The sequence below is a fragment of the Osmerus mordax genome, chromosome 21 (assembly GCF_038355195.1).
Source record: "Osmerus mordax isolate fOsmMor3 chromosome 21, fOsmMor3.pri, whole genome shotgun sequence".
Classification (NCBI taxonomy): Eukaryota; Metazoa; Chordata; class Actinopteri; order Osmeriformes; family Osmeridae; genus Osmerus; species Osmerus mordax.
The window spans coordinates 9,636,163-9,663,560 of record NC_090070.1 but is presented as its reverse complement, the minus strand read 5'-3'; the positions used below and the strand labels follow the sequence as shown (position 1 = coordinate 9,663,560).

Here is a 27,398-nt window from a genome sequence, read left to right as displayed (position 1 = left end):
TTTAAGTAACTTAATTAGATTGGCAGAGTCAGTATGAAATGTACTTTAGTGTAAAACAAGCTGGAAAAACATGAATTCAAAACATTTCTGCAAATGCAGAAACACTTGTCTAACAGGCCAGAGTGGGTACCAACTGTCAGCCATGCGATCTACAGAATGTAATCTGATTGGTTTAAACCTTCTGCTGTTGTTCCCAGTCAGTCTTGGCCACATCATCTCTCCTGCCCTGTGATGTGTCCTTCCTCAACCCCCCTCCCCACACACACGCACACACTTTCTCTCTCACATTAATTCCAGTTTACCTTCTAGTTACATTCCATTTACATTTAGACATTTAGCAGACGCTCTTATCCAGAGCGACTTACAGTAAGTACAGGGACATTCCCCCGAGGCAAGTAGGGTGAAGTGCCTTGCCCAAGGACACAATGTCAGTTGGCATGACCGGGAATCGAACAGGCAACCTTCGGATTACTAGCCCGATTCCCTCACCGCTCAGCCACCTGACTCCCCTTGTTCCTTGCAAAGTAGTGCTGGGAATTTGCGGTGGAAGCAAGGCTTTTCTTAAATGCCTCTCCCTGCGCCCACTAACTGCTCTGCATGTAGTCTGAGCTCATGGTTCCTGGTGGCCATTCAACAACAGAACTGGGACTCGGCGGTGCTGAGGGCATCTCAACTGTTCAGTTTAACAGCCTTGTCCTTCTGTGGGTTCACAAACTCAATGGGCTGAGTGCAGAAAGCTTTAAACTGGGCATTCTCACCTCACCTCACCCCCCCCCCCCCCCCACACACACACATACACTCTCAAGCAGATCCTCATCTTGCACTTTCCATTTTCAAGGCAAATAAAAAAATTACAACGTGAGGAAGTGGCCGAATGAACCTAATGCATTCACAAAGGGGGAACGGCGTAACGAGCGCCGCTGCACAGGTCAATCCACACACAGCACCGGAGGCGAAGTTATGACCAATTCCGTGAGGTCATTCAATTAGCTCTTAATGAGTTTCTTACAGGGATCACGGCAGATGAGAACACAGGACAGGATGTACGACGACGCGTAAGAGCTTTCCGATGAATGGGTTGCCATGCCGACGATACCCTAACTGCCTTGCAGTTCTGTTGACCTTGGGATTGGTGCTGCTGGGTATTTTTAACACAGGGTTGTGCTGCGGAGAGGATTTCAATGCTTTTTCAAAGAATATTCATGAACAAAGGAGAAAATATTGAGAGGGCCAGTTCAACATAGAACCTTTAAACCATTGTGCGACGGTAATTTAATTAGAATGCTGCTTTTGTATGTCTTATCTCCTTAAATCCACAGCGAAATATTTACATATAAGGGCATTTTCCTATCAATTGACTGATAAAGTCTATGGTCAAAAAGTTTCAACAGTTTTTCCAAGAGAAGCCTCAGAGTTGTTGCCACGGTTGCCACTTCTGTTTAAGTGACACATCATCCTTCCGCCTCAGTCCATATGTGTGACAATTTTTGCCTCAACACTGCATCATGTTTACAAGGCTGATCTGATCCCATAGCCAATGTGGATCTGCGTTTGTTTTATACTGGAGCTCCTTCTTTTCTCCCAGTTCAGGATATGTGTATCAGCACTACATGTTATTTGGTGCTGTGACCATATGCCAATCTTGTAAAGAAAGACATGCAGTAGCAATCTTCATTGTAAACTGAAAGTCAGTAATGGGATTTGACCACATGATGGCACAATTCACAAACTTGACATGAGAAAGACAGCCCTCCCAGGCAGAAGCGATCATGCTAGTCCAGAGCCCTCTAGTGGTGGGTGTTGTGTGTTTTGCATACCATGCAGACAGCATGTGCTGAATTGTATGTCAGACAAGTTGGTCTTGAACCCTGGTTCTCAGAGCTCACTGTCCTGTATGTTTTCCCTGCTCCAAAACACTTGATTCAAATGAATGGGTTGTTAATGAGCTCTGCAAAAGCATGCTAACGACCATTCATTTGAATCGGGTGTTTTGGAGCAGGGAAACATCTTAAACATGCAGGACAGGGGCCTTGAGGACCAAGGTTGAGGACCACCGTGCAGAACTCCTGAACTAACGCAACCTTCTACTAAAATGCGACCTTCGACATATATGTTATACATTAATATTAGATATAGGCCTACAATAAGAATAATATCATCCAAGGATAAGATTTATATGAAGTAACATTGCAATATTGGTGAACCAAAAATGATCTTCCTCTCCAACATCCGACACATTTGTATTCAGCCTGGCAGGATATGATGTCATAGACACAATATCCCAACAGGTCATGGCCAGCTGGAGATAGGCAGCTCCTATGTTTTTATTCAATCACTGTTTCCATAGCGACCTGTATGACACAGTCTAACAGACAGATGGTTGTTGTCCGGACTCTACGGGGTGGTGTGTGTGCGTGTGTGCAGACATGTGTACAGTCTCGTGCTCGCTCTAAATACAAAATCCCCGAATTCCGGGAGATTGTATAGCATTTGCGGGCGTCCGGGAGCCGCTATTGAAATGCGGGAGACTCCCGGAACTTCCAGGAGACTTGGGATGTGTGTGTGTGTGTGTGTGTGGGCTTGATAGTAAGAAGGTTATCGTCCCTAAAACAGACCTCCCTTCAAAAAGGAAGTGGGGGATTTTCTATGTGCACCAATCAGTCATGCATTTAGGGTTTTAAAGAAGATGAAAGGAAGCCCATGTAAATATGACTCTACCGTAGGGGCAGAGAGGAGTCCAACCACACTCTCCTCCACCATCAGAGGTTACGAAGCATTACACAAGGTAAACAGTCTCTCACCCCCATGAGAAAAGATGAAACTGGCATCCAGAGAAAGGATTTAGAACTGTATTTGCCAACTGCACCGTTACAATATTTACAACTGATATAACATAAGAATATCTTACTTAACAATTCTGCGAAAGAAAAAGTTGGGATTAGAATGGAGAATAAAAAATAAAAATAAAAACTTGAGACAATAATGGACCAGTGTTAGTCCACAGGAACAGGGAGGTCATGGTGGTTGAGCTGTGGTTGGTCGTGGTTAAGCTCTGGTTGTTCAGTGTTGAGGCTGGCGTACTCCACCGAACCCTGCTGACAGAGTTTCATATGAGACCAAAAATCCTCCACAAAGATAGAATTAGAGAAGGCCACAACGTTATAAAAGGGATATTTTCATTATCTCAGGATCTAAGATCTAGATATGCGAAACTCAGTGTCCACCCTGAATCTCAATCACACAAGTCCATCCCAATTCTTCCAGACTCAACCCCCTTTCAACCCCATCAAAGAGAATCCGCTGTCTTTAGATCATGAGGTCATAAAGGAAAAATGAGCTCTCCCCTGTAACAGACAGTTACAGGCGAGCCCACCAGACTGCCTCCAGAACCAAGTAAGGACATAAACAAAGCCGCCATGGGGCAAGTCTGGGCCTGTTGTAACCGTTTGATGGCCCTAGTGAGGATAGTGTGTCATCGGGGATGGGCCTGGAGACCTGGAGACCGGCCTACTGCACTGATGGGACTGAGTGATAGGGAAGGAAGCACCAGCCCAGCTCCCTTTGTTCTCGGCTGGAAACTTTGACCACCGTTTCCCCTCTCGAGCAGAGTAATTACTATACCTAGTAGCCTGGAGTGGTAGTATGACTGGGGCTGTTTTGTTATAAGAGAGGCAAGGAGAGGGAAGGAGGAGGAGGGAAATTGAGGGAGGAAGGAAAGGAATAAGGGCGATGGAATAGAGGGAATGAGAACGAGAGGGGAAGGGAGAGTGGCTTTTCTTCGTCACTCATCACCGATTCTGTCGGTTGGGGTAAAGGTCACGTTTGATTATTGAGCGTGTTAGCTTTGTGTCGTTGCTTAGGCTGTCACTGTGACAAAGAACCACTGCTGTGGTGTAAACTAAAAATCTCACTAACATCAGGAACAGTAGCTCTGGATAAGAGCGTCTGCTTAAAAATGACTAAATGTAGCACACTTGCACAAAATGCTATAACACGCTAACAATTCTCAATTGTTGTTAGTATAACCAGAACATTGCAAATCGGTTTTAAAGACAATCCATTTAAAAGTTTACTTACATAGTCATGGGGGTCAAGGTCACCTGGGAAAACATGGAGAATTAGTCACTAAGGCAGCTGGTGTGTGTGTGTCTGTGTGTGTGCCTGTGTGTGTGCCTGTGTGTGTGCCTGTGTGTGTCTGTGCGTATGCAACACTGGGAGGACACGTAATGATTCATATGACCACAGGTTCCTTTGACAACCCCTTTCAATACTGAGCTGGCATGCATAGAAGATTTTCACGAGCCGCTTGACAGTTCCAGTGACATTCTGAGTCACTGTTTCCCACAGCCTGTTTTACTAAGCAAATGTAAAACTTTTGAAATGAGAAGACTCTGTCCTATCACCTTTCCTCACCTGTTGAACCCTTCCCTTTCATCACTCAACAACTTTATCTAATTATTTGGAAAGGAAAGAAAAATATGCAGTGGTATATTTTTTCTAGAGCTGTATATCTGGACAAAATGTCAGCCTTCTGGACACAGACATTCATTTGATAATACAGCTCCAGAAAAAATTAAGAGACCACTGCAACTTTTCCTTTTCTTTACCAAAAAGTTTGGCAGGAGAATTTTGAGTGAAAACAGAACGGTTCATTTTTTATTGCACATCATATTCATTTGTCATGTCAATAAGGGCATCATTGCTCTCCTAGAAGACGTCAATCTGCTTTTTAATCACTCTGTAAACTAAGGTATAGTTACATTTCTCAAAGGAGCAAATGTCCCAAGTTGATTATACGGTAAATATGTAAAGCTATGGTGTGTCTCCCAGAGTCTACTGGATAGACAACGTCAACAAAGGGTTCAGGCTCTTATAACAGGAAGTTCCTGCTCACAGTAACAGGAAATGGTCACCTTACTGGTCTGGTAGCTGTGGATACAAATAATGCACATCATGCCCTCGCCACTCTGCTAACCTTATGCTATGAAGTACCAGGCGAAAATCACTATGAACGGAACGTCAAGTAAAACATAGTTTGATTGTTATTTAATTAAATTAAAAAAGGTTGGTCTGAAGAGTGGGTGCAGAAAATAGTGATAAGCTTACCCAAACCTGTTGGGGAGTTCTGGAGCTCACTGTACACCGTGTCTGTGCCTTTTCTCAGAGGGACTGCACATTACAGAGAAACATTACATTTACATTTAGTCATTTAGCAGACGCTCTTATCCAGAGCGACTTACAGTAAGTACAGGGACATTTCCCCCGAGGCAAGTAGGGTGAAGTGCCTTGCCCAAGGACACAACGTCATTTTACTCGGCCGGGAATCGAACTGGCAACCTTCAGATTACTAGCCCGACTCCCTCACCGCTCAGCCACCTGACTCCCTGAAACATCACGAAGGCAGTTAGTCATCACTGACATAACCACTGATCCAACTGACACACTGGGTAATAAATGACGTACTAAAATAAAAATACGTAGAAACATTTCACTGGAAACGACTCATAATGGCCGGCCCAGATTCGGACTTGACAAACACATTTAACAAGTCTCACGCTTGAAAATAATTATCTTCGACTAAGGAGATACATTTGCGAGCGGGCCTTTTTGGCGCTATAACTGCCACAGTGCCCAAGGGGCTAACAAATACAGGGTCAATGTGAGGGACGGCTGGTATCACAAACCAGCTTAGCAATTACGTTCAACCCTTCCTGTTTATAAAGCCGAAAGATGTTTCTGGAAGCCTGGTGATCGTGGTTACGGTGACTCGGAGACATCTGAATTACAGGCAATTTGACCACTCCCAGGAAGTGGAAATCTATCTTATCAGTGGCAAGAATGTTGGAGAGGCAAACTCTGATGGTTTTGGCATGTCGATATGGGCTCAGGGAGAAGGGAAAACAGGAGGAGAGAGGGCTAAGAGAAAGAGAGAGACAGATAAGGGCACAGGAGAAAGGTGGTAAACAAGGGAAATCGAGGGGCGGGAATGAAGAAATGCCCTGCACTTTTGAGCAGTGTTTCATGGTAGCTTGATGTGACCCAGATTGAAACTATGTCTATAACTATGTCACAGACACTCTATTGCATGTGTGTGTGTGTTACCTCTGGCGGGGTCCATGGGCCGTGGGTGAACCACTTCAGTGTACTCGACGTCAGGCTCGCTAGACACAGCGCTGCTCTCCTCATCGTTGCCTGTGTTCACAATTAGGATTCACATCGCCGTCAAACAATTTGATATGTATGCATGTATGTATGTCAACAACACAGCTTCTGAAAATCCCCCAAATAAGGACAGCTCTCAACACGGCAGTCTGCAGAGAGTACATCATCCGTGTTGCAACCCTCCTGTAGGTTCCCTCTCCAACCCCAGTCGTTACAAACAGGATTCCGCTGGACATTTTGCACTCCTTGCAAAATCAGGTGTGCTGGATTTCAGGTCGGAGTGCGAACCTACAAGAGGGTAGCTGTCCGGGGGGGGGAACAGAGCCGGGAAGCCCTGCTTGGTGTGTTCCGGGTCTGCCCTGTGGAGGTAGAGCATGTGGAGTTGCGAGTCTCACCAGGGTGGGCAGATCTCTCACTCCAGACGCTGGTCCCGGCTCCATCCACCCTCACTACGAGACACAGAAACACAGAGACACATCAAGCCCACCCTTCCAGAGGCAAGGCCTGGGAGGCAGGTGGCTGAGCGGTGAGGGAGTCGGACTAGTAATCCGAAGGTTGCCAGTTCGATTCCCGGTCATGCCAACTGACGTTGTGTCCTTGGGCAAAGCACTTCACCCTACTTGCCTCGGGGGGAATGTCCCTGTATTTACTGTAAGTCGCTCTGGATAAGAGCTACTGCTAAATGACTAAATGTAATGTAATGTAAATGTAAGGCCAGGCTTGGTGATGCCTGCAGATGGAGCCTCTGGCGTCTCAATGAACCATTCAGTGAAGCAGCCGAGCCAAATGACCAATGAGGTCGAGTCCTGCTAAGTGATCTGACTACAGATCGAGAGGTCGCAGGTTCGAATCCCCATATTTTTGCTTTGGATGACAGTGTCAAACGCACAGGCGTTCAATAGGTATTATGAGGTTTATTTGGTAATTTAGATCTAGGGCCTGGCTCATCATATGGACTCAATGGGATTCGCCCTCTCTGAGCCAAGACTACTGGGGGTCGTAAACAAATCCAGTTATTAGTTCATACATCCAATCAATTTGAATCTAGCAAAAATACATAGCTGCTTTGAGTCTAAAGTCCATTTTAAGTGAATAAATGTCATGAGTAAAAAGGTTTTGGCAGATTTGAAAGCTAATCTGATTCCCCACCCCCAACATTGTTATTGTGCGTTACACACAAAGGGCTCTGTTTACGCAACACCAGACACACAATAACACGCAACCGCAAGAACTTCCCTACTGCAATTTCCCATTCCTGAATATCATTTCTGATTGTATCCTAACTCTCAGCTCGCGGCTTAATTTCCTCCACCTGCTGCCTCTCGTTAAACACACCCCGGCGCGAGACAAACAGAACTGTTTCTCCATCCAGCTGGATCTTGCCAGCTTAGGAAGTTGCTCACAGACATCATTGTCTCAGAGCTTCCAGGCTAGCTTCTGTTTGCTCAATTAGGCCTGTTATGTCTCTGCGCAGTTTACACAAAGTATTACGATGAATGCTAGCATACAAAAAAGCCAAATATGTCTTTTACGTGCAGATAAGCCATGTCAAAGACATAAGATAATGAGATTGGTATATTGAAATTATATTGGGATGCTGTTCTTGTAAGAGCAGTTTCTTCAGCAAAAAAAAAGGTACTGACACATTGCTAAATAAACTCAACTTCTTTTTTTATTCTACAAGTGTTTCTTTCAATCAGTCAGTGGATCAACCAAAAATATATACACACATTTCTACGAATGACTGTGAAGTGTACAGTATATACAATTGTCATCTAGGCTTCTAAACACACAGAAACACATGAACTGGTTACATTATTGAAAGGCATGCAGTCAAACAGGCAATACAAGGAGACAGGCACGTTGAAAGTGAAAACAGCAGACACAGACTGCATGTGGATATGACATCACAGCAGACACTGACAGCAGGGGGATATGACATCACAGCAGACACTGACAGCAGGAGGATATGACATCACAGCAGACACTGACAGCAGGAGGATATGACATCACAGCAGACACTGACAGCAGGAGGAAAGGGCCAGAGCAATGGGTCCAGGTTCACTTCAGGATGGTCTCAGTTGGCGGCCATCTTTTTTCCCACTAATAGTGCTTCCCTTCATGCCCACTATTCCCCAAACACCCTCTGAAATGTAGCCAACAGCAACATTTACAAAAAGCCAAGAGCAAAAAGCCAAATACACACTATGTGGCTATCTTCCCCACACAAATAGTATCTCCAATGTGTATTTTAACATGTGCCACTTGTCCAATTGAAGTTTTAAAAATCCATTTGGATTCGGTTTTCTACACTGTCTCCGGAATACTGTTGCTGCTCCTGTTGCTGATGTCAGCAGGAAGTGATGTCACACTATTTCGCATCCCATTGGCCGCTCTCCCCTCCATGCCGTCAAAGTGGGGCGCTGCGCCTGGAATAAGATGACATGGATGCCGCTCTCAGAACACGCTCAAAACGCCCCTGACACACCTGCACAGCTGACCGCTCTTAGCACTGCTAGAGAGCTGTCTGCCTGACTTGATTCATTCTGAATCTAAACACAACCGCTCGTAAAACGCACTTGCACGGAGACACTGTACGGGAGGTACTGTAACGCGAGTACACAGGCCTAAATACACACCCAGCCCCCGAAACTTCAAACAAGTCATCACGCATGCATTCCAGCTTGTTCACGTACAGGATGTCAACAAAACAAGTAGTTCCTCCAAGACAATACTTCCCTCTAACAGGAAGGAGTGAATGGGGGGGGTTACAAACATGCTTTGCCGGGCACACTTACCCACCAAAAGGTGACTAAGATCACCAAGGAGTGGCATGCAGGCGGTGCTAATGACATACAGCGTAAATGACACTGACCATGGGGTAGAATGTTACAAACGTGCTATGGCTGACATGAAATGGGACAAACCAACACGGGGATGACGGGGGGGGGGGGGGGGGGGAGGTGGGCACTTGATGGATGGTACAGTACTTGACGATGGACGTGCATGACAACAGTCAGTGAGACGGAGGAGAAGGAGAAGGGGGGGGGGGGGCTACCTGTGGTGGCGTCATACACCTCCGTGTTGTGGGTGAGACTCACTGTTAAAGAGTCATCTGGTTTAGGGCTCGAAGGCTTTCTGAGAAACGGCGGGAAATAAAGTCATCTTTGGCAATGGGAAATACGGGGACAAGAATCCTCGCCTTCTCCCTGCTAGCGGGACTTCAACCCGTAAGACTTTTCTAATATCACACAAAGCAACCCACTTCAATCCCAAACACAACAAACAGGCGAAACCAACTCACACTGAGAGCTCAGCGGCCGTGTCTCTTTTACCTACGGTGAGGAGAGAGGGGGGGGGGGGGGGGGAGGAGAGAGGAGGAAGAGGAGGAGGAGGGTTTCATACGTTAGTCTGGTCAGACAGAGGAGGCCTCGGTTGCCGGGGGACTGTAGGTGTCTCTACCTCGCTTGGCCCTGAAGCGCAGCACGCAGAGGAGCACCACCACAGCCACCGTGATCAGGCAGGACGCCACGATCAGGACCTTCTTCCACGTCGCGGTCTTCACTGTGAGGGGGGGGGGGGGGGTGAGGACGGTGGGGGTGGGGGGGGGGTGGGGGGGGACAAAGAGAGATAAAGGCAGAAGGGTCAGTTTTCAAGTTCCAAAACATGGCACATCTGCTTCCTTCTCTGTGGGGTCTGAAGTACCCCCCCCCCCCTCTCTCTATTCCATCCCTCCCCCTCCCCCTCCCCCTCCCCCTCCCCATCCATCTTCCTTTCTTTCCTCCTCCACCAGCCCCTCCGTGGGAGCTGCACGCTGCGTGTAATTACTCCAGCCAATGACTGCTCGCCACCGACCGCTGTGGAGTTTACCACCTCCGGGAGGGCCGGCTAGCGCCGCTGGAGGGTCGGCCCGCATCCCCGGCTGACCTGGTGCTCAGGACACAGGAAGCTAAAGAGCTAAAGGGGACGTTTAGCTCATCTTCAGGATACTGAGCACGGCCGGTGCAAATGGATACGGCACTGCTGGGGTTCGTTAACAGGGAGGTTGGATAACCTCGATACCTGGGGGCAGTGAGTGAGGGAGACGGCCGGAGGGTACAGAATATTAGTGTGTGTGTGTGTGTGGCTGCCACTGCTTTTATAATGCTCTTCACCTTCTATGGCTGGATCACGTGTGCTTTCGTGTCTGTGTACGTACCTATTTCAGCCACCACACCGACACACGCACACACACGCACGTACGTCCGCACGCACACACACACACGAGTCTTCCTCACCCTCCACGATGACCTTCTGGCTCCGGACGTTGACGTTGGCGTAGTTGATGGCCTCGCAGTAGTAGGCGCCGCTGGCCCCCTTGTCCACGCCGTGGATCACGTGGCTGGCGGTGACGGTGGCGGACGTGCTGCTGTGCAGAGACGTGGCGGCGTCGTCGCGGTACCACCTGAAGGTGATGGGAGGGGAGCCCTCGGCGCTGCAGATCAGGATGAGGTCCACCCCCTCCAGGATGTCCGACAGGGCCGGGAGCACGCTCAGGCCGGGGTCGGAGAGAGGCACTGGAGGGGGGGGGGGGGACGGGGGATGGGCCGTTAAAGGTGGACTGAGAAGCGAAACAGGGAAGCGTTAGGTGTTTTCGGAAGCCGTTTCACTCGAAGCGCCACGAAAGCTCTGCGTGTGCACCAAAAACTACCTCAGGTATCGACAACGGTGTGTCGTGAAGGAATAACACTGAAGTCAACTACGCTGTCGAGTGGCCACGCGGTTCCTGTGCCCTACACGTCCAAACAGAAACACTCTGGTACCTTTTCCGTTTTCACGCGTCACAGAGGGCACGGCGTCCTCACCTACGACAGAGATGTTGAGGTGTTTGCCCACCACCGCTTGTCTGTTGTTCCGTGAGCTGCAGCCGTAGTCCTGGATCTCCCCGGCCCGCTGGATCGTGAGGTTGAAGAGCGCCTGGTGACCGGGCCGCGTGACGGTCACCGTGCCGACCGGCACCCTGTTCCTCAGGAGGGTGTGGGTGATGGGCAGGCTGCCCCGGTCCGAGTGACAGCCGACCTGGAACGGGCGCCCCACCACCACCCTGCCCACGGCCCGGATCTGGGGCTCACTGGCCAGGGCTGGGGGGGAGGGGGAGTGGTGAGGAGGGGGAGAGTGGTGAGGAGGGGGAGGGAGGGGGAGAGTGGTTGAGAAAGCCTTCAATCTAAATAAGGTGTTTCTTATCTTTATAACTTATTGTTTACTGTAAGCCAGCAAACGGAAGATAACTACTGTTCATTGAACCAAATACACAACAGGCCTCTCTTTACTCACCCTTTATTTGGACAACCAATGCTGGACTGTGCTTCACTATATTCCCTGCTGTCACCGTGCACGTGTAGGTCCTAGAGCCTGTTGTGCGGACCAGATCTCCGAAGACTCTGTCGTTGTAACTGGTGTGGCCCTCGTTTCTATGAATCTGGTATTTGACGTCTGCGCTGTCAACTCTCTCAGGGGCAAGGATGTCGCTCTGGCATCTCACGTGAAACGTGTCATTTTCAAACACATCGGGGTTCACAGTCAAAGTTGGAGTTGAGATGATTTCTGTGGGAAAGAAAATGTGTTACCAAACGCTATACTATGAGGGGGTCAATTGCCTATTGCCAACTGGGAAATGTTGAAAACAATTTATTTTTTGCCTTCACACATCGAAACTCTTTTCGTGACTCCAACCTGAAGATGCGGCTTCACAAAATAAAAATAAAAAGCAACAACATAAACAGGTCTTCCCCTTTCTTGTTGAGCTCACCTAGGACTTTCACAGTGCTGTTTGTTTTCTTAACCACGTTGACTTTCACTACGCTGCACTCAAACTCCCCGGAATGATTGGAGAACACTGTGAGACCGTGCGACACTTTGGCCTGGGTCTGCGTGACATCCAGCAACTGGTTCCCGTTGCTAAGGGCGACCCTGACCAAGGGATCAATCGCCCTGCGATATTCACAGGAGACGTTGATCCTGTCCCCCTCGAAGATCTTCGTCTTCGCCGGATCAGGGAGGACGGAAAGAACCGGTAACAAGTCAAACTCTGAGGACAGACAGACAGAAATATGGAACAGCCCCCGAGAACATGGTTTCATTCATCCGACTTAACGTTTTTCTCAGTGGAAAGCATAAGTCAAATTCTTTGTACGTGTGTGTGTGTGTGCGGTCCATTAACCTTGCACTCTCACGGATTCCGCTTGGCTGTGGTTGGACTTGACCGAGTCTGGCACCATCAGCACCATGTAGGCACACTGCATGTCGCGCACGCCCGGGTTGCTGAACAGGAGCTCCACCTCCACCTGGTTGGAGGTGGACTGCACCTCGTGGATCTCCTCGCCTTGGTCGTAGAAGTAGAAGATGAAAGTGCCCGTCTCCCCTGGGGCTCGGCATGAGACCGGCACCCGGTCTCCCTCCTGGACGGGGACTTGCGCTGTGTTGCGCAGTATGAGCAGCACCGGTTGGGAAAGGCCTGGGGGGGGGGATACGCACAAGAACACAGAGGTGCACTTGTCACGTGGGTGAGGAAACGCCGTTTGGACAGCTACATCATAACACAGACACACAGTGCAGGGTGGTGTCACCTAACGACACCGCATACACACCCGCGACCCTCCCCGTCCCTAGACGAACATCCCTGAAACCGACCTGTCACTTTCAGCCTCTCCGTGTTGCTGACGGCCGTCTTGTCCTGGATGGAGACCTGGCACATGTACTTGCCGCCGTCGCTGACCCTGGCGTTGGGTATGCGCCACAGCAGGTCATCAGCGCGGCTGCTGTTCCAGCGGTGCAACTCCACGTTGTCCTTGAACACGACGTATCGACGGACCAGAGACGTCCCCGGGCTGCTCTTGACCAGCGGCCGGCAGCGGAGCGTCGGGCTGGCGTCTCTACCGACGGCGCCGTCCGGCTCGATGGACAGAGTGACCTTTTCCAAGGTGAACACTGATGGGGGGGGGGCAGCGAAACGTAGAACGTGAAATAAACAACAGCCGTCCTCACGGGACTCATCTGTGGACTGCGTGTCTTAATGACGGCGTCCAGACACACACAAAAAGAGGGATCTGTGGGGTGGAGATCTCAAAGTCGAGACAGCCAGGCTTGGTGGTCTCGGCGGAGGAGACTGGAGGGTCTCCTCCTGCTGGTCGAAGGTTCGGCGGTCGTGACGCAGGAGCCGCGCTGACGCCCGGTTGTCTCAAAACAATCCACAGGAAGAGGAAGGAAAGGCCTCTTTGTTTACTAAACAGGACCAGGTCTTCCAGGAGACTGGGCTAGGGTGGGAGAACATTTTCCCTGCCAAATGTTGCCCCCCCCCCCCCCCCCCCCCCCCCCCCAGCACTGGCTACGATAATCATACCCAGGCAGGGTCCAGACAGATTCCCCAAATCAATCGGAGATATCTAACTTCGGATGATCTATCGAGAGAGATTCTTCAAACGACCAGGCTTCATATGTGTATGGAAAACTGTCCAGCTAACGAGGAGGACTAGATGGGGTTCCAATCACACGTGATGGAAACGCTTCAGCAGTGTCGGGATGACGACAACTGGGGGCTGGCGAGCCAGCCCCCGTGAGCGGTCACGTGACACAGAGGGACCTGGGGACGACTTGACCCCCGACCCCCCCCCCCCTCCCCCACCGGACCCTCCCAGCAGCAGCCTGGCTCACTGGCCTCAGCACCTGGGTGTTCCTCCACCCCCCAGCAGAGCTGAGGCAGGTGGAGGCGTGTGACACCGAGTCCACATGGCTTCCCAAAGCCTCCCGTCACAACCTTTCCCATGGAGTGGGATTCCCAGGAGTGAAAACACTGATAAGAGCCAGCGAGGTGCTCCCAAGCTGTCGTTTGAGCTCCCCCGCACGCATGGTTTGTGTGTGTATTGTACGTGAGACAACTTAAAATGCTGCCTAAGACAGAAGTCCTCAAATAAACACAGATAAAAAAGAACTTTCAGTCCATCTACAATCTACAAAAGATGAAATAAGTGTACCAAATACGAGATACTGAAAGAAAAACTAAACAATACGCTGAATGAAGCTCCGAAGCTCAAAGGTCTAATTTTCCAGCACATTGTCCCCATTTTACATTTAGTCATTTAGCAGACGCTCTTATCCAGAGCGACTTACAGTAAATACAGGGACATTCCCCCAGAGGCAAGTAGGGTGAAGTGCCTTGCCCAAGGACACAACGTCATTCGGCACAGCTGGGAATCGAACTGGCAAACTTATGATTACCGGCCCAATTCCCTAACCACTCAGCCACCTGACATTTTCAACTGTATGAATGCAACAAATGACTATCACAGCCTTTTATATCAACAGAAGAAGCGTTTTAGAAGCAGAATTTCCTACTTACATGTTAGACCTTCTGCTTGTTGACCTGGACGACATAAAACGGGAGAAAAAACCCCAGAAAACACCAAAAATCAAAGCCTTGTCAATACACAGCACCTAAATCCAAAAGGTATCCCTCCCCCCCCCCCCTCCCCTTCCCCCTCCCCAAAGGTGTGAGACGACCGGCAGACATCCTTACAGGTGGAGCTGCCAAGAACAGCGAAGAAGAAGAGTAGGAAGAGGCTGCCCATGCTGGGTGAGGGGCTGCGGGGGCTCCCTGGTCTCTGCTGTTCCTGGCTGGCCTGGTGGAGGTGTTCACTGAGTGAGGGCTGGAGCCTGACGGGCCAGAGGACAGGGCAGGCGTTGGGGGGAGGAAGGGAGAGAGGGAGGGATGGGTGGGGGACAGGGAGAGAGAGGGAGGGAGAGGGGGGGGTGGGCGGGTGGAGGACAGGGAGGTCCCTCTACCTCAGCCAGTGAGCGCTCGCTCTCAGCACGGGCTTAATTTGACAGGAAGTGACTGTTGTTTCCTCAGGATGTGCAACGCCGACAGACTCTTGGCGGTTGTGGAATGTTCTCCACTCTCCCCGTGTGTGTGTGTGTGTGTCCAGTATGTGTGGTTTGTCTCGGTCTACTTAGTCTATTAGTCCGGATGTGAACTCTGACCCTGTGTGTGGGGGCCTGGGCAGGTACTGAGGGGCGACAGGCCACAGGGTACCCCTGCTTCTGTGTATCTAGCTCTCTTTGTTTTCTTAAGTTAACATGCCCATTGTGTTGGTTCCCTTTCACTGTCATAAATCTCAGCCTTGCCCAAAGAGACCATCGAAACTAAACCAACCTTGAACTACAGCAATGATGAATTGTTTGTATTTCTGATCATTTTGTACCTTTGTTCTATCACCGCCGAAGGTCTAGACACGTTCATATGTCTGCTGACACACTGGCTCTCTGAGTCATCTTATCACGGAGAGATCTGGAAGGCTCACTGTGGACGATTGATCTTATTATGATTTCAATTCAAGTCTCGAATCAACATGATCATTCTCCTTAACAGATCTTAAGTTTGACAAGCTGTCTGCTACAAACATGCAAGCACAGACACACACACACAGACACACAAATAGGAGTGACAAGAGAAAGTCTTGTGTATTTGGTTTATTTCATTGATTTCATCTCCTGTCTAATAAACCACATTCCGCCAAGCAGTCTACAGTCTCAGAGACACACCTGATTGTTTTCCGTTTTTTTCTTCTACATGGTGAAAGTTTCTCTCGTCTTCATCGCCATTTCTAAAATGTTAAAACTCAAAAAGCAGGTTACTTACTTCAGAGGTGTGGTTCCTAACATGGACTGACAAACAGTGGTTGGCTGTGCCAGTGAAGCAGCGGAGGACACAGTACCTCCTCCCAACCCTCGGAGGGCGCTACTGAGCTTAATGGAGAGGGGGGGGGGGGTGGGGGGCTACGTGGTGACTGCAGGTCACAGTTGCACAGAATAAATGGCATGTGTTACTAGTTTGGTTCAGTCCACAGGCAAACCTGGTTGTCCTTTAGCAGGGGTAGGCCAAGCTTGGGGCACTACGAGGCAATAAGGTGAGGAGGAGGGGAGGACACACACAATGTTGTGTGGAAACTAGGTTCGCCCAAGACTTCCCCCTCTCTCAACCCCACCAAGGCCTAGACGTACAAAACGCCAGCCAACTGAACAGAATTAAAAACAGATAATTACAAAAAACAAGAAAAAAAAAACGAAGAGAAAAATTAAATAAAAAGTTAAGTGAGTCAAATGAAATCCAATAAACTAAAGGATAAAGATACCGCAGAGATGAGGCACGTTGGCATCAATACTGCTGTTGGGGCAAAAACAAAAAACAAACGAAGCACTCTCCTCAGCATGCGGTTTCAAAGGGGTCAAAAGGCGCGAGAATAAACGACCCAGGGGAGAGACCAGAGGTCCAGGTCGTCCCCTCAGGAGAGACCAGAGGTCCAGGTCGTCCCCTCAGGAGAGACCAGAGGTCCAGGTCGTCCCCTCAGGAGAGACCAGAGGTCCAGGTCGTCCCTCAGGAGAGACGGCAGACCAGGAGGTGATGGGACCGACGTCACACGGTCGTTGCTGAGACACAGCAGAGGCTGCGCTGCCTGGCGATGGCTCCCGATGATGTACCTGAGCTTGACCCCGGTCGGCTACTGGGCGTGGCTAGGGACAGCGACGCGTCGAGGGTGCACAGTGTTAAAAGAGTTCATCTGCTGGTTCTGGTAGGTGTTGGAGGTCTGGGGCTGCTCCCGAACGGCCATCTTTGATCTATCGTTCACTTCCGCGTCCTGTTAATGGACACCAAAAAAAAAAAAAAAAAGAAAGAAAAAAAAACGCGCTAAAATCAAGACTAAATAAAAGAGAAAAAAGGAGGATAAAGAGAGGATAGGGAACAGAGCAACAGACCTCCATCGAGTGAAAACGAAGAAGGAAAACTAGCTGTAGTGAGGCAGAGGGCCAGAAGGGACTTGATCACCCGCAATGCCTTGCCCTTTCGCTTCTTCTGTCGCTGCTGTTATTGTGGGGGCGTGGCCCACTCGGGCCCGGAGGGTAGAAGTGACCAGTAGAATCACATTAGGCTCAGTCTTTGCCGCTCTCGAAAAGCCTCTCACGAGAAGGACAGACTCGGTAACAAAGCGGCCTAGCGAGGCCGCTAGGCCGAAGTCCACCTGAAGCTACTCCTTCACGTCCCCGGTGTCGAGTTCCATCTTACCTGGGGGCTGAAGGGCTTCACACTGGGAAGGGCCGGGCGAGGCGGAGCGGGGACCTGGGGGGAGGCTGCAGCGTCCACCACTTCCTTTATTTATTGCTATGCAGGTCAGTGATAGAGGGGAGCACTAGGTGCCTGTGTTGGGGGGGGGGGGGGGGGGGGGCAGGTGGCCCTGTTGTTACCGTTAAGAGTTGACCGTCCACTGTTACCCTTCAGGCTTTGGGAGAAGGTCGGCTTCAATACAGCGCAGAGCGTTTCCTGAGGTTGCACACACGCCAAGGCAGGAAAACACTCTGGGGCTGTGCGGGGGGGGAAAGGTGTGAGGGGGTAACCGTGGCAACGGGTTTTGGCACGCTGGGGTGAGGGGGAGGTTTCGGATTTTGAAGGCGAAGGGAAAGGCGGGCGAGGAATGTGGGGAGGGAGAGGGTGAGGGTAGCGTGAGAGGGTGAGGGAGAGGGGAGGTAAAGTCCTGGCATCGTAGCAAGCATATCTTTTAAAGAGCGCCGGTCATGGCCCCACATCCTTTATCCCGGGGCTTCTCCGGGCTCCGTTTCAGCACAGCGCGTTCCTCCAGGCTGCCTCGTCCTGCCACCGGGCGGAACAGCCCGCTGCGGTGTGTTCCCCCCTCGGGACCGTCTGGGAGACACGGGGCAGGACGTCCGAGCTCCGCCTTCAGGGGTCTCAAGGAGAGGGGGTGCCTGCGTCTCGCCCACAGGTGTTTGTGTTTAGCAAGAGAGAGTCCGCTCCTCTCCGCGACCCCTGACCCCTGGCGCAAAGGGGCCGTTCCAGAGTTCGACCGGGTACTGATGATCGCAGGGTTTTCGAACACCAACCCCGAAGACGGTACCTCTTTTTAAAATAGACCTACTATCATCTGTATATGCAATTAAATATACAAGCTGCTCAGCACAGCCAAGTCTACAATCAATAGCTTCATAATAAGAATATGAATGAACAATAATAATAATAATATAGTCGTCATCATCATAACATAAATTTGTCAGCAGCCATCACTAGAACATTCAGGGTTGGTAAATTGCATATGTACAGTAGAAGTCATTTACATCCTGGATCCCAGGGGGCCGTGAGGGGTCGAAGGGTCAAAGGTCAGGGGTTGAGGGGAGAGGACACGGGGGGGGGGAGGTGAGTGCTGGGGTGTTATCTGAGACGCTTCTCTGCTGAGTAGATGGACATGTAGTAATCGTTGCTGCCCACGGCCAAGTGGGGCTGGAGAGGAGAAGAGAAGGAGAGGGAGGAAGAGAGGAGAGAAAATGTCCATCAATACACACGGCAATCTTATAACGTGACAGTGAGACTGCGATTTAAAGTTCGTTAAGCTAAATGCATTAAGTCAAATGGGTGCATTTTCATGCAACGCTCAATTGATGCAGTATTGCGATGAATAGAGACTCTAGGTTACTGAGGTAGACACAGTGAGGTACTGAGCAGGGATGATATTTGGCTAACTGTGTGATACTGTAGGGATGAAGGTACCTCGGACTCCAGAGTATCTCTAGGCTAACAGACAGGTACCCAGTAAGGATGACAGCATCTCTAGGCTAACAGACAGGTACCCAGTAAGGATGACAGCATCTCTAGCCTAACAGACAGGTACCCAGTAAGGATGACGGGATCTCTAGACTAACAGACAGGTACCCAGTAAGGATGACGGCATCTCTAGGCTAACAGACAGGTAGCCAGTAAGGATGACAGCATCTCTAGGCTAACAGACAGGTACCCAGTAAGGATGACAGAATCTCTAGGCTAACAGACAGGTACCCAGTAAGGATGACAGCATCTCTAGGCTAACAGACAGGTACCCAGTAAGGATGACGGGATCTCTAGGCTAACAGACAGGTACCCAGTAAGGATGACGGGATCTCTAGGCTAACAGACAGGTACCCAGTAAGGATGACGGGATCTCTAGGCTAACAGACAGGTACCCAGTAAGGATGACAGCATCTCTAGGCTAACAGACAGGTACCCAGTAAGGATGACGGGATCTCTAGGCTAACAGACAGGTACCCAGTAAGGATGGAAGGCCAGGCAGCTGATAGCTCCGATCCTCTGGCCCATGAAGCCGTCGTAGTATTTGATGTTGCTGATGATGTCCCCGTTGGCGTTGTACACTGCTATGAACTGGTTCATGGATCCACTGGGAGACAGAGAGAAAGACAGAGAGAGAGACAGACAGAGAGAGACAGAGAGAGACAGAGAGAGAGACAGAGAGAGCGAGACAGAGATAGCGAGACAGAGAGAGACAGAGACAGAGAGTAAAGGAAAAAGAGTGGAGCAAAACCCAAACAAAAGAGATCTTAAAACATGGAAGGACAAAACGTCTTGAGAGTTGGAAGCGGCCCAGGTCAAAGTCCCGCCTCTTGAGAGAACAGAACCAGCCAGTGGCTCCAGGGAGGCTTTCTTCAAACGGACGAGCCAGGTTGTGAGGCGCGACCTCTGGACTCACCAGGCGAACAGGTTGGCCTGCGGGTGGATGTCCAGTGCCGTCAGCCCCTTCACCGTCTGCAGCACGTTCACTGAGTCCGGCGCCCGCGGCTCGAAGAAGCGCACGTCTCCGTTCACGCTGCAGACACCAGGACACACACCGTTAATGCTTAACACAACCTGGTCCGTTACACACCTAGATCATACACTGGGCATGAGAGAGAGAGAGAGAGAGAGAGACAGAGAGAGAGAGAGAGAGGGGGGGGGAGGGAGGGAGACAGGGGGGGAAATAGAGGGGGGGAGAGAGAGAGGGGGAGAGAGAGAGAACAAAAGAGAAAGGGAGAGAAAAGGGGAGAGAAGGAGATGGAGGAAGAGAGGAGAGAAAAAGGGAGAGAGCGAGAGTGCGGGAGAGACAGATTACCTGACGCTGATAATGTGTCCCTCCTTCTCCTTCTGCAGGTGGGCTTTGACCACCCAGGCTCCATGTTCCCTGTACGTCATCACACGACTGGGGGGGGAGGGAGGCACACACACACATCCAAAAGGGTTAACATCACGACTGGTAACTACGGCAACGTCTTCGACTGAAGATTCATGGCCAGAGTCAGAACACAACCGGGAAACGACAAAATGAACCTGACTGTCCCAACGTGACAAAGAAGGCGTTGGCCGTTACGCATGGCAGTTTTTATGTGTCGTGTCGCAGCTGCAGCCAGCGACCACCGGGGGGCGCCCCAAGCCTGTGACAAGACGCGAGGATGGCCTGTCATGTAACAGGGTGACACGAGGGTGCAGAGCTGCAGAGAATGCAGGACCCGAGTCGATTCGCAACGCATCATGGGAACCAGACCTCAGTGTTAACTATCCAGCTTCATCCAAAACGGACGCCATTTCACCTGCCAGAGGGCAGGGGAGGGAGAACAGGAAATGGAGCCGGTTGAAACCGGATAAGCCCCGGACATACGATTAGAAGAAAGGAGCTCTCAAAAAGGATCTCTGTTGGTTGGCGATTCTTTGGGGTGTGATGCCACACTGAATCCAGGACGGAACAAACAATCTTCTGAAGTCCCGTGGCTTTAAGTAGCTCGAGTGATTGATTGGAGTGACTCGAGAAACAACAGCTAAATAGGCGGTCCCCTGTCCCTGTGTGCGCGTCCGTGTGTGTGTGTAAACTTTGGGGGGCAAAGCAGAGACTCAACCATCTCTGTGCCTTGAGGGAACTCCTAAATTAGCATTAGTTAAAAGATTCATGGGGCACTTTGCGGCTTAATTGCACTTCCTTCTCTCTGGGGGTGGGGTCTAAAGTAATGCTTTGCCAAAGGGAGGAAAGTGTTTGATGATGCGCTCGCTTGTGCAAACAGGACAGGTCAAAAGAGTCGGGAGACTCCACAGGTGTGAACCGAACGGCTGCCGTTTGTTGGAGTGTGTGGACGTGAATATGCTAATATATTGAAACAACCAAGCTTTGTGTAGTTTGCGGGGCTCGTGTGAGTCCGGCGCTGCCGTGCGATCGTTTGGGTTGGACTAACGGAGCTGCGGTGGGGGGAGCTGAATTAATCACGTTCCCCTTGTTCTCTGCTGATGAAAACGGCATGATCCGTTGGAATCATTAAGACATTAGGCTGTGTATTCCAAGTGTGGGTGTGGAGCTGGACTAATAGGGAGACAGATGGCTGAGCGGTTAGATAATTGGGCTATTAATCAGACGGTTGCCGGTTCGATTCCAGGCCGTGCAAAATGACGTTGTGTCCTTGGGTAAGGTACTTCCCCCTACTTGCCTTACTGTAAGTCGCTCTGGATAAGAACGCCTGCTAAATGACTAAATGTAAATGTAATTGTGCGTGTGTTCAGATGAACTGACCAGTCGTTGGGGCCCATCCTCCGGTCGTAGACTCGTACAGAGCCGTCCCCGAGCCCAGCGGCGATGAGGGAACGCTGCGAGTCGCACGATAGGCTGGTCACACAGCTGTCAGCCCCTGTGGGGATATCCTGGTAGGGAAAACAAACACACACACACACACAAACACACTTAGTTCATGAGCGTCAGGAAGCCCTTTTACATGGACTTAGCTTCCAGCCCGCGAGCGGTCGTTGGTCACGCTGCACATTAACCATTGAGCGAGAAGCCTAACGAGGCCCCTCCTTCACGTCCGGGGTGCGAGCGATGGAGCGCGTGGCTGCGGGGAGCCAGCCAGCGGCTGAGCTGGACTCATGGATGTTGTCACGGGGAGGAGGGGAGGCGGAGGAACACCAGGTGGTATTTAAGCAATAACCCGACGCCCTCAGAACGACGGGCTCTCCCCTCCCGGAGGCTGGCGGAGGAGAACTAATGAGGCGCGAGTCTCATTTGTTAATGGCGTCCTCGGGTCGACGGAGCAGTCGTCTTTGGGTCTGAACGAGGGGCTGCTACTCGGCGAGTCGGTGTGCTGCCGGGCGTGACGGCAGACGGGAGCGCCGGGATGTCGATCTGGTGCTGTCAAAGTGGCATTCAGACGAGGTGGTCGCACTGCTCGGCACGGAGCAGACTTAAAGCAGCTGCCTCAGATCAGATGAGTCACAGGAAGATCTGACACAGCTGGCCGTGTAGGCAATGGTGTTGGAGGGTTTGATGTGTGTGTGTGTTTCAGTGTGTGTGTGTGTGTGTGTGTGAGGTCCGAGGTCCTACCTGGACCTTCATCTCCCTCTCGGTGTCCCAGATCCTGATGACCCTGACGTCTCCAGAGGTCATGAGCAGTCCACTCTCCTGCTCCAGTCCACCACCATGCCTGCACCTGGACCACACCACAGGGTTACACACACACACACACACACGCACGCACACGCACACACACACACACACTCCCAGACACACACACTCTCCCAGACACACACACACTCCCAGACACACACACACTCCCAGACACACACACACTGCTCCTGGTTGGGATTCTTGTAGAGGGTAATACAAGTGGACGGACAGTCGGATATGGGTGTGTATCAGAGCCTGGCAGAGCCCGGTATCTCAACCATACATGGGTGTGCTGCTCTGCGACACCCAGCAGAGGCCAGGGGGCGTGGCGTAACACTGATGGACATGCAGAAAGACAGGCTAAAAGAAACAGCAATTCCCAGCAGCACTGGGGGCAAGTGTAGCACAGATGCTTTGTGGGTAGAACAGTGAGATAGAGTGGAGACAGAGGAACATGAGGGGGTGCTGGAAAGCTTCTGAACTAAACACATACACACACATACACCCACACACTATATATATATGTATGTATTACATACACGAACGCAGTCACAGCTGGATAACCAGAGTACAATGACACAATGGGCCCATTCATATTCCATTAGAGTCCACCACTCCATCTGCATTGAGCAGCTTCCGTCAGATGGCTCAGACAGCATGAAGAGTGGCAGACGACATTCTCAATCATCCCTCATCCGCAATCATCCCCTGCTTCATCTTTCTGCCGTGCCCCACATCTTCTCCTCCTCCTCCTGCTCCACTTGTTAACCCTCCTCCTCCTCCTTTTCACCATCGCAAGTCCCCCCCCCCCCCCCCCCCCCCCATCTCCTCGCTCTTCTCCTCACCTCCTCTGCTTTTATTCCCTTCCACCATCAGCCCCCTCACCTTTCCTCCTCTGCTCTTTCTCCACCTCCTCATTGTTCACCTCTCCCTCTCCCTCTCCCTCTCCTCTCCCTCTCCCTCTCTCCCTCCCTCCCTCTCTCCCTCCCTCTGTCTGGTGTGTTGGGCACATTTCAAACCCACAGGCAGGCTTCAAAGCCCCGGAGCTGTTAGGGTACCCCCCCCCCCCCCCCCCCCCCCCCCCAACGCTACAGACTTCACAAGACTGTACCCAGTCACCCGCCACGCTGCCACACACACACACAGTTTACACTTGTTCACGCATACATGGGCGCATACACACACACACACTTGGTCAGAATGTTTTTCCACACACCAGCAGACACACACACACAGACACTTTGCTTTGCTTGTTGTTGGGGCCCACATGGAGACAAGACAGAGAGGAGACATTCCCTTTGATGTTGAGAGCTCTGCGTTCGGGGGTCTCCTAGTGACGAGGGGAGAGAGGGTGGAGAAACGAGAGAGGGAGGGATGGAGAGGGAGGGAGGGTGGAGAAACGAGAGAGGGAGGGATGGAGAGCTCCCAAACACGCAGACCCAGAACTGAAGCGTGCGTCCGCCCAACTGTTGGCTGCGCCCATATATGGTCACACAAGCACACCGTCCTCTTATGGCACACGGGTTTCACGGGCGCAGAGAGAACACAGCATGCGCACAAACCGGAACACGCGCTCGCCGTCAACACGTGTTCACGTTTCCATTATCACCGTTTTTCACCTCGAGTCGTCTACCTCTTTTCACTCTCTTCTCCTCCCCCCCCCCCCCCCCCCCCGATCACTCCATCCCTCTTTCACTCTTGCGGAACCTCCATGACTCCATCGGGAAACTCTTTTTCAGAGTGTGTGTGTGTGTGTGGGGTTCACCTCAGGGGTCGTGGCATGAGAGTCCTGGGTCGGACCCAGCGATGCTGCCCGGCTCCTGGCTCTCATCAGGTCGACAGAACACGGCTCTCTACGGCTGTCTGCTCTGAGCCTGGGGTCTTAGGAACCCACACACTAATCAATACTGACGTTATGTATGTAGATACGAGAACCTGCTGTGGGTGTGTGCGTGTGTGAGCCACTGCAGGCATTTGCTGCAATCGGCACAATCTTATTTCTCACTGTTCTTATAGACAAGGCAATTATTGGATTTTTACATACATGCCATCTCTCTCCCTCTCTCTCTCTCTCTCTCCCCCCCTCTCTGTCCTTCTCCCTCTCTGTCGATCCCTCTATCCCTCCCTCTCTCTCTCCCTCTCTCCCTGTCGATCCCTCTCCCTGTCGATCCCTCTATCCCTCTCTCTCTCCCTCTCTCTCACACACTTTCCACCTCTCCTCCTTTTCTCTCTCCATCTCCCTTCCAAGCTAACTGAGACCCATTGTTCGGCTTAATAACGACTACAAAGGCTGTAATGATTTCGCTGGTGGGCTGTAGGATGGATATTCCCACACGCTAGCATCCCCCGTGTACGGCCTGCGCATCTCCGGTTGGCAGTAATGAGCGTATTGCTAACGTTAGCATAGCGGAGCTAGCGCCGGCGTCTCCAGTGGCTATGATAGCCCCATTCCAAAGCTCATTTAGCCACTGCCTGCCTTCCCTAATCCCCCCATTTCTTGCCCAGTCTCTGCCCTCTCTTCTCCTTCCTTTCTTTCTTTCTTTCTTTCTTTCTTTCCCTCAGCTTCCTCTCTCTCTCCCTCCAGAGAAAAGCTTATCCTCTGCATTCTTGTCCACACTATTACCTCGGTGTGATGGGACTAGCTTGCACACGCTGCAATTCATTAAATACCACACCGGCCCCTTCTCTCCTTCCCCTCTCTTCCCCCCCCCCCCACACCACTTCATCGTGTTTGCTTTGAAAAGGTCCTTGAGAAGCCAGGTAGCCAGAGTTTTCCAAAATGACGGTTGACCTTTGACCTGTACTCTTCCATGATGGAGTGTTGGGTAGGAGCGCTGGGACTAGCGGTGGGCTCTGATATTTCTCTGACCTTTGTCTGACTCTGGTGATATTGTGCCAGCGGACCCTCTGATTGACAGGAGTGATACAGTAGATATTAGACAGCGAGAGGGGGCTTATTTCGACTGACGACTGCCATGGTGCTGGTGATCTATCTGTTGAAATGGAGCCATGTTTTAGTGCCTTTCTTTTGTTAAGGCCGATCTACGTGCACCTTCTGATTTTCCTGACTATCCGTCCGTCCGTCCGTCATTTTACGGATACCCCTTGGCTGTGATTGGTCCGTATTAAGAACCGCTTGCGTCAGGGGCGGGGGCAGGGTTGCCGTGACCAACAAGACGGAACAGAATCCTTTGACCGCCATTGCTGTAAGTTTACAATTCATATTTCAGCTAAACACTACATGTAAATCAGCATCTGAATTAAAATGTGACGAGAAATGGGCAGTGTAGTTGCTGAAAATGTGTTTATTTTATTGATGAAACGGCTAATTTGTAAATTTGCTCCGACTTTTCGATAACCTAGCTAGCATCGCAGTGCAGCGCCACCTACTCTTCTGGCAGTGAAGTGTTTTCAGCACCCACAGCCTTCGGAGTACTATAAATTCAACCAATCCGTCCGACTCCGTCTGTCCGTAACGGAGTCGGAGAAGTATAATTCGACCTTTAGTCCAAATGACTTGGACTGGGTCCCAAGTTGTGATACTTTTACAACTCCTGTCCAGCCAGCCAGCCAGCCGGCCAGCAAGCCAGCTAGTCGACAGCCAGCCAGCCAACCAACCAGTCAGTCAGTCAGCCAGCCGGCCAGACAGCCAGCCGGCCGGCCAGCAGCCCTACAGTGCTGTATGTGGAGCATTTCCTGCCTGGAGCCAAACAGGCCAGGGCTAACCTACTTTTACAACTTCAGCAGACTGGTTGAAATCCCCCCACCCCCTCCCCCCCCCCTCTGAAAATACTGGAAAACAGGAGTGCTTCATAAAATTATACAAAATAAATGCTGGGGTAAAGAATAAACAAAACCCTGGTCGAATGCACTGCAGGAGGAAAAGAGTTGGAGAGGAGAGAGAGGCGGGTAAAAAAAAACAGAAAAGAAGGCGAGGCGTAATAAACGACATCTGCATCAGAACTTAATTAGGTCTGCTCTCCGTCAGCGCGGAGGGAGAGAGTGTGTGTGCTGGACTCCTTCTCCTGAACAAACACTGATGAGAGCTCCACTGTGGCTAATGAGAGCTGCTCCGCAACAGGCAGCCAATAAACAGCACTGAGACTCTCTCTCTCTCTCTCTCTGTCTCTCTCTCTGTCTCTCTCTCTGTCTCTCTCTCTCTCCCCTGCCCTGTCTCTCTTTCTGCCTTCAGAAAGAGAGGCAGCCTCTCTCTCTAACCCTCTGATTCTCTCACTTTCCATTGCATTCTCTCTCCATCCTCCTCTTCCAGCGCCCTTCTTCTCCCCCTCCATCTCCCAAATCCTCTCTCACAAGGGACCGGTTTGGGGGGGGGGGGGGGGGGAGGCAGTGTTCTTAGTGCAGCACATCAAGTTGGGGATGAGGAGGAAGAGGAGAAGAGGGCAGCACTCACCTCCTTGCTTACTCCTGTCAAGATAGATGGAGACCCTCCTGGCCAGACCTGCATGGAAGGAGGAGGAGGGAGCGAGAGGAGGAGGAGGCAGGGAATGCAGGGGGGAGGAGGGAAGAGAGAAAGGAGGGAGTGGAGGAAGAGGAGATAAGCAGATGGGGGGGGGGGGGGGGGGGGGGGGGGGGGGGGGGGGGGGGGAGACGACACAGCCAAGGGGAAGGCAGGTCAGAAGCATGTCAGCCCGAGCACAGAACAACGTTAGCAAAGACCCCCTTCAGACACACACACACACACACACACACACACACAGGGAAGAACAAGGCCGAAGATTTCCCGGCATGGAGTGCACCAACTGAAGAATGTCTGATACTTGTATTAAACAGTTAAGAGAGCTATTCTACTCTGCTGCACTGTGCCCATTACAGGGGCATGCTTCATTTTGGATCCGGAATGTTCTGAAGGCAGCAGGGGGAAAAGCACAAATCTCTCTGAAACACGGACAAATGACAGACGGTGAGGACACTAATGTAGGAGAGTGTGTGTGTACACAGCACCACAGTGACAGA

At 51.0% G+C, this 27,398-nt stretch overlaps 2 protein-coding genes across 9 annotated transcripts in view; both read right to left on the bottom strand.

Moving 5' to 3' along the window:
• Positions 1-2,835: 2,835 nt before the first annotated feature.
• pecam1b (platelet and endothelial cell adhesion molecule 1b) lies at positions 2,836-14,839 on the bottom strand. Of its 8 annotated transcripts, none has more exons than XR_010879292.1 (16): positions 14,714-14,839; positions 14,537-14,560; positions 12,832-13,128; positions 12,362-12,655; positions 11,951-12,229; positions 11,476-11,745; positions 11,007-11,282; positions 10,440-10,718; positions 9,625-9,726; positions 9,467-9,497; positions 9,221-9,296; positions 6,558-6,611; positions 6,103-6,192; positions 5,107-5,169; positions 4,078-4,100; positions 2,836-3,092 (listed from the first exon to the last, which is right to left on the bottom strand). XR_010879292.1 is itself a non-coding variant. In XM_067259577.1 (16 exons), exons 1-16 carry the CDS (start codon positions 14,763-14,765, stop codon positions 2,994-2,996), a joined length of 2,313 nt encoding a protein of 770 aa, XP_067115678.1. In that variant the 5' UTR covers positions 14,766-14,839; the 3' UTR covers positions 2,836-2,993. The 8 variants fall into 8 exon arrangements, 7 of the variants coding, with proteins under 7 accessions (XP_067115678.1, XP_067115680.1, XP_067115681.1 ...); XM_067259577.1 differs by having other exon boundaries at positions 9,221-9,300; XM_067259579.1 differs by lacking the exons at positions 9,221-9,296; positions 9,467-9,497.
• Positions 14,840-15,651: 812 nt separating this feature from the next.
• rptor (regulatory associated protein of MTOR, complex 1) overlaps positions 15,652-27,398 on the bottom strand; it is an 82,661-nt gene continuing 70,914 nt past the window's right edge. Inside the window, 8 exon segments of the mRNA XM_067259846.1 lie at positions 15,652-18,481; positions 19,280-19,409; positions 19,719-19,835; positions 20,118-20,204; positions 21,558-21,685; positions 22,362-22,444; positions 22,447-22,467; positions 26,836-26,883. Of these exon segments, the coding sequence (XP_067115947.1) occupies positions 18,413-18,481; positions 19,280-19,409; positions 19,719-19,835; positions 20,118-20,204; positions 21,558-21,685; positions 22,362-22,444; positions 22,447-22,467; positions 26,836-26,883 (683 nt within the window). The 3' untranslated portion in view covers positions 15,652-18,412.

Bases quoted from the DNA above. Each gene is read 5' to 3' on its own strand.
- pecam1b (XM_067259577.1), bottom strand. From the start codon at position 14,765: ATGGGCAGCCTCTTCCTACTCTTCTTCTTCGCTGTTCTTGGCAGCTCC. The intron at 14,561-14,713 runs GTAAGGATGTCT...TATGTCGTCCAG, and splicing joins TGTTCTTGGCAGCTCCACCT to GTCAACAAGCAGAAGGTCTA. The intron at 11,283-11,475 runs GTGAGTAAAGAG...CCTCCCCCCCAG, and splicing joins ATTGGTTGTCCAAATAAAGG to CCCTGGCCAGTGAGCCCCAG.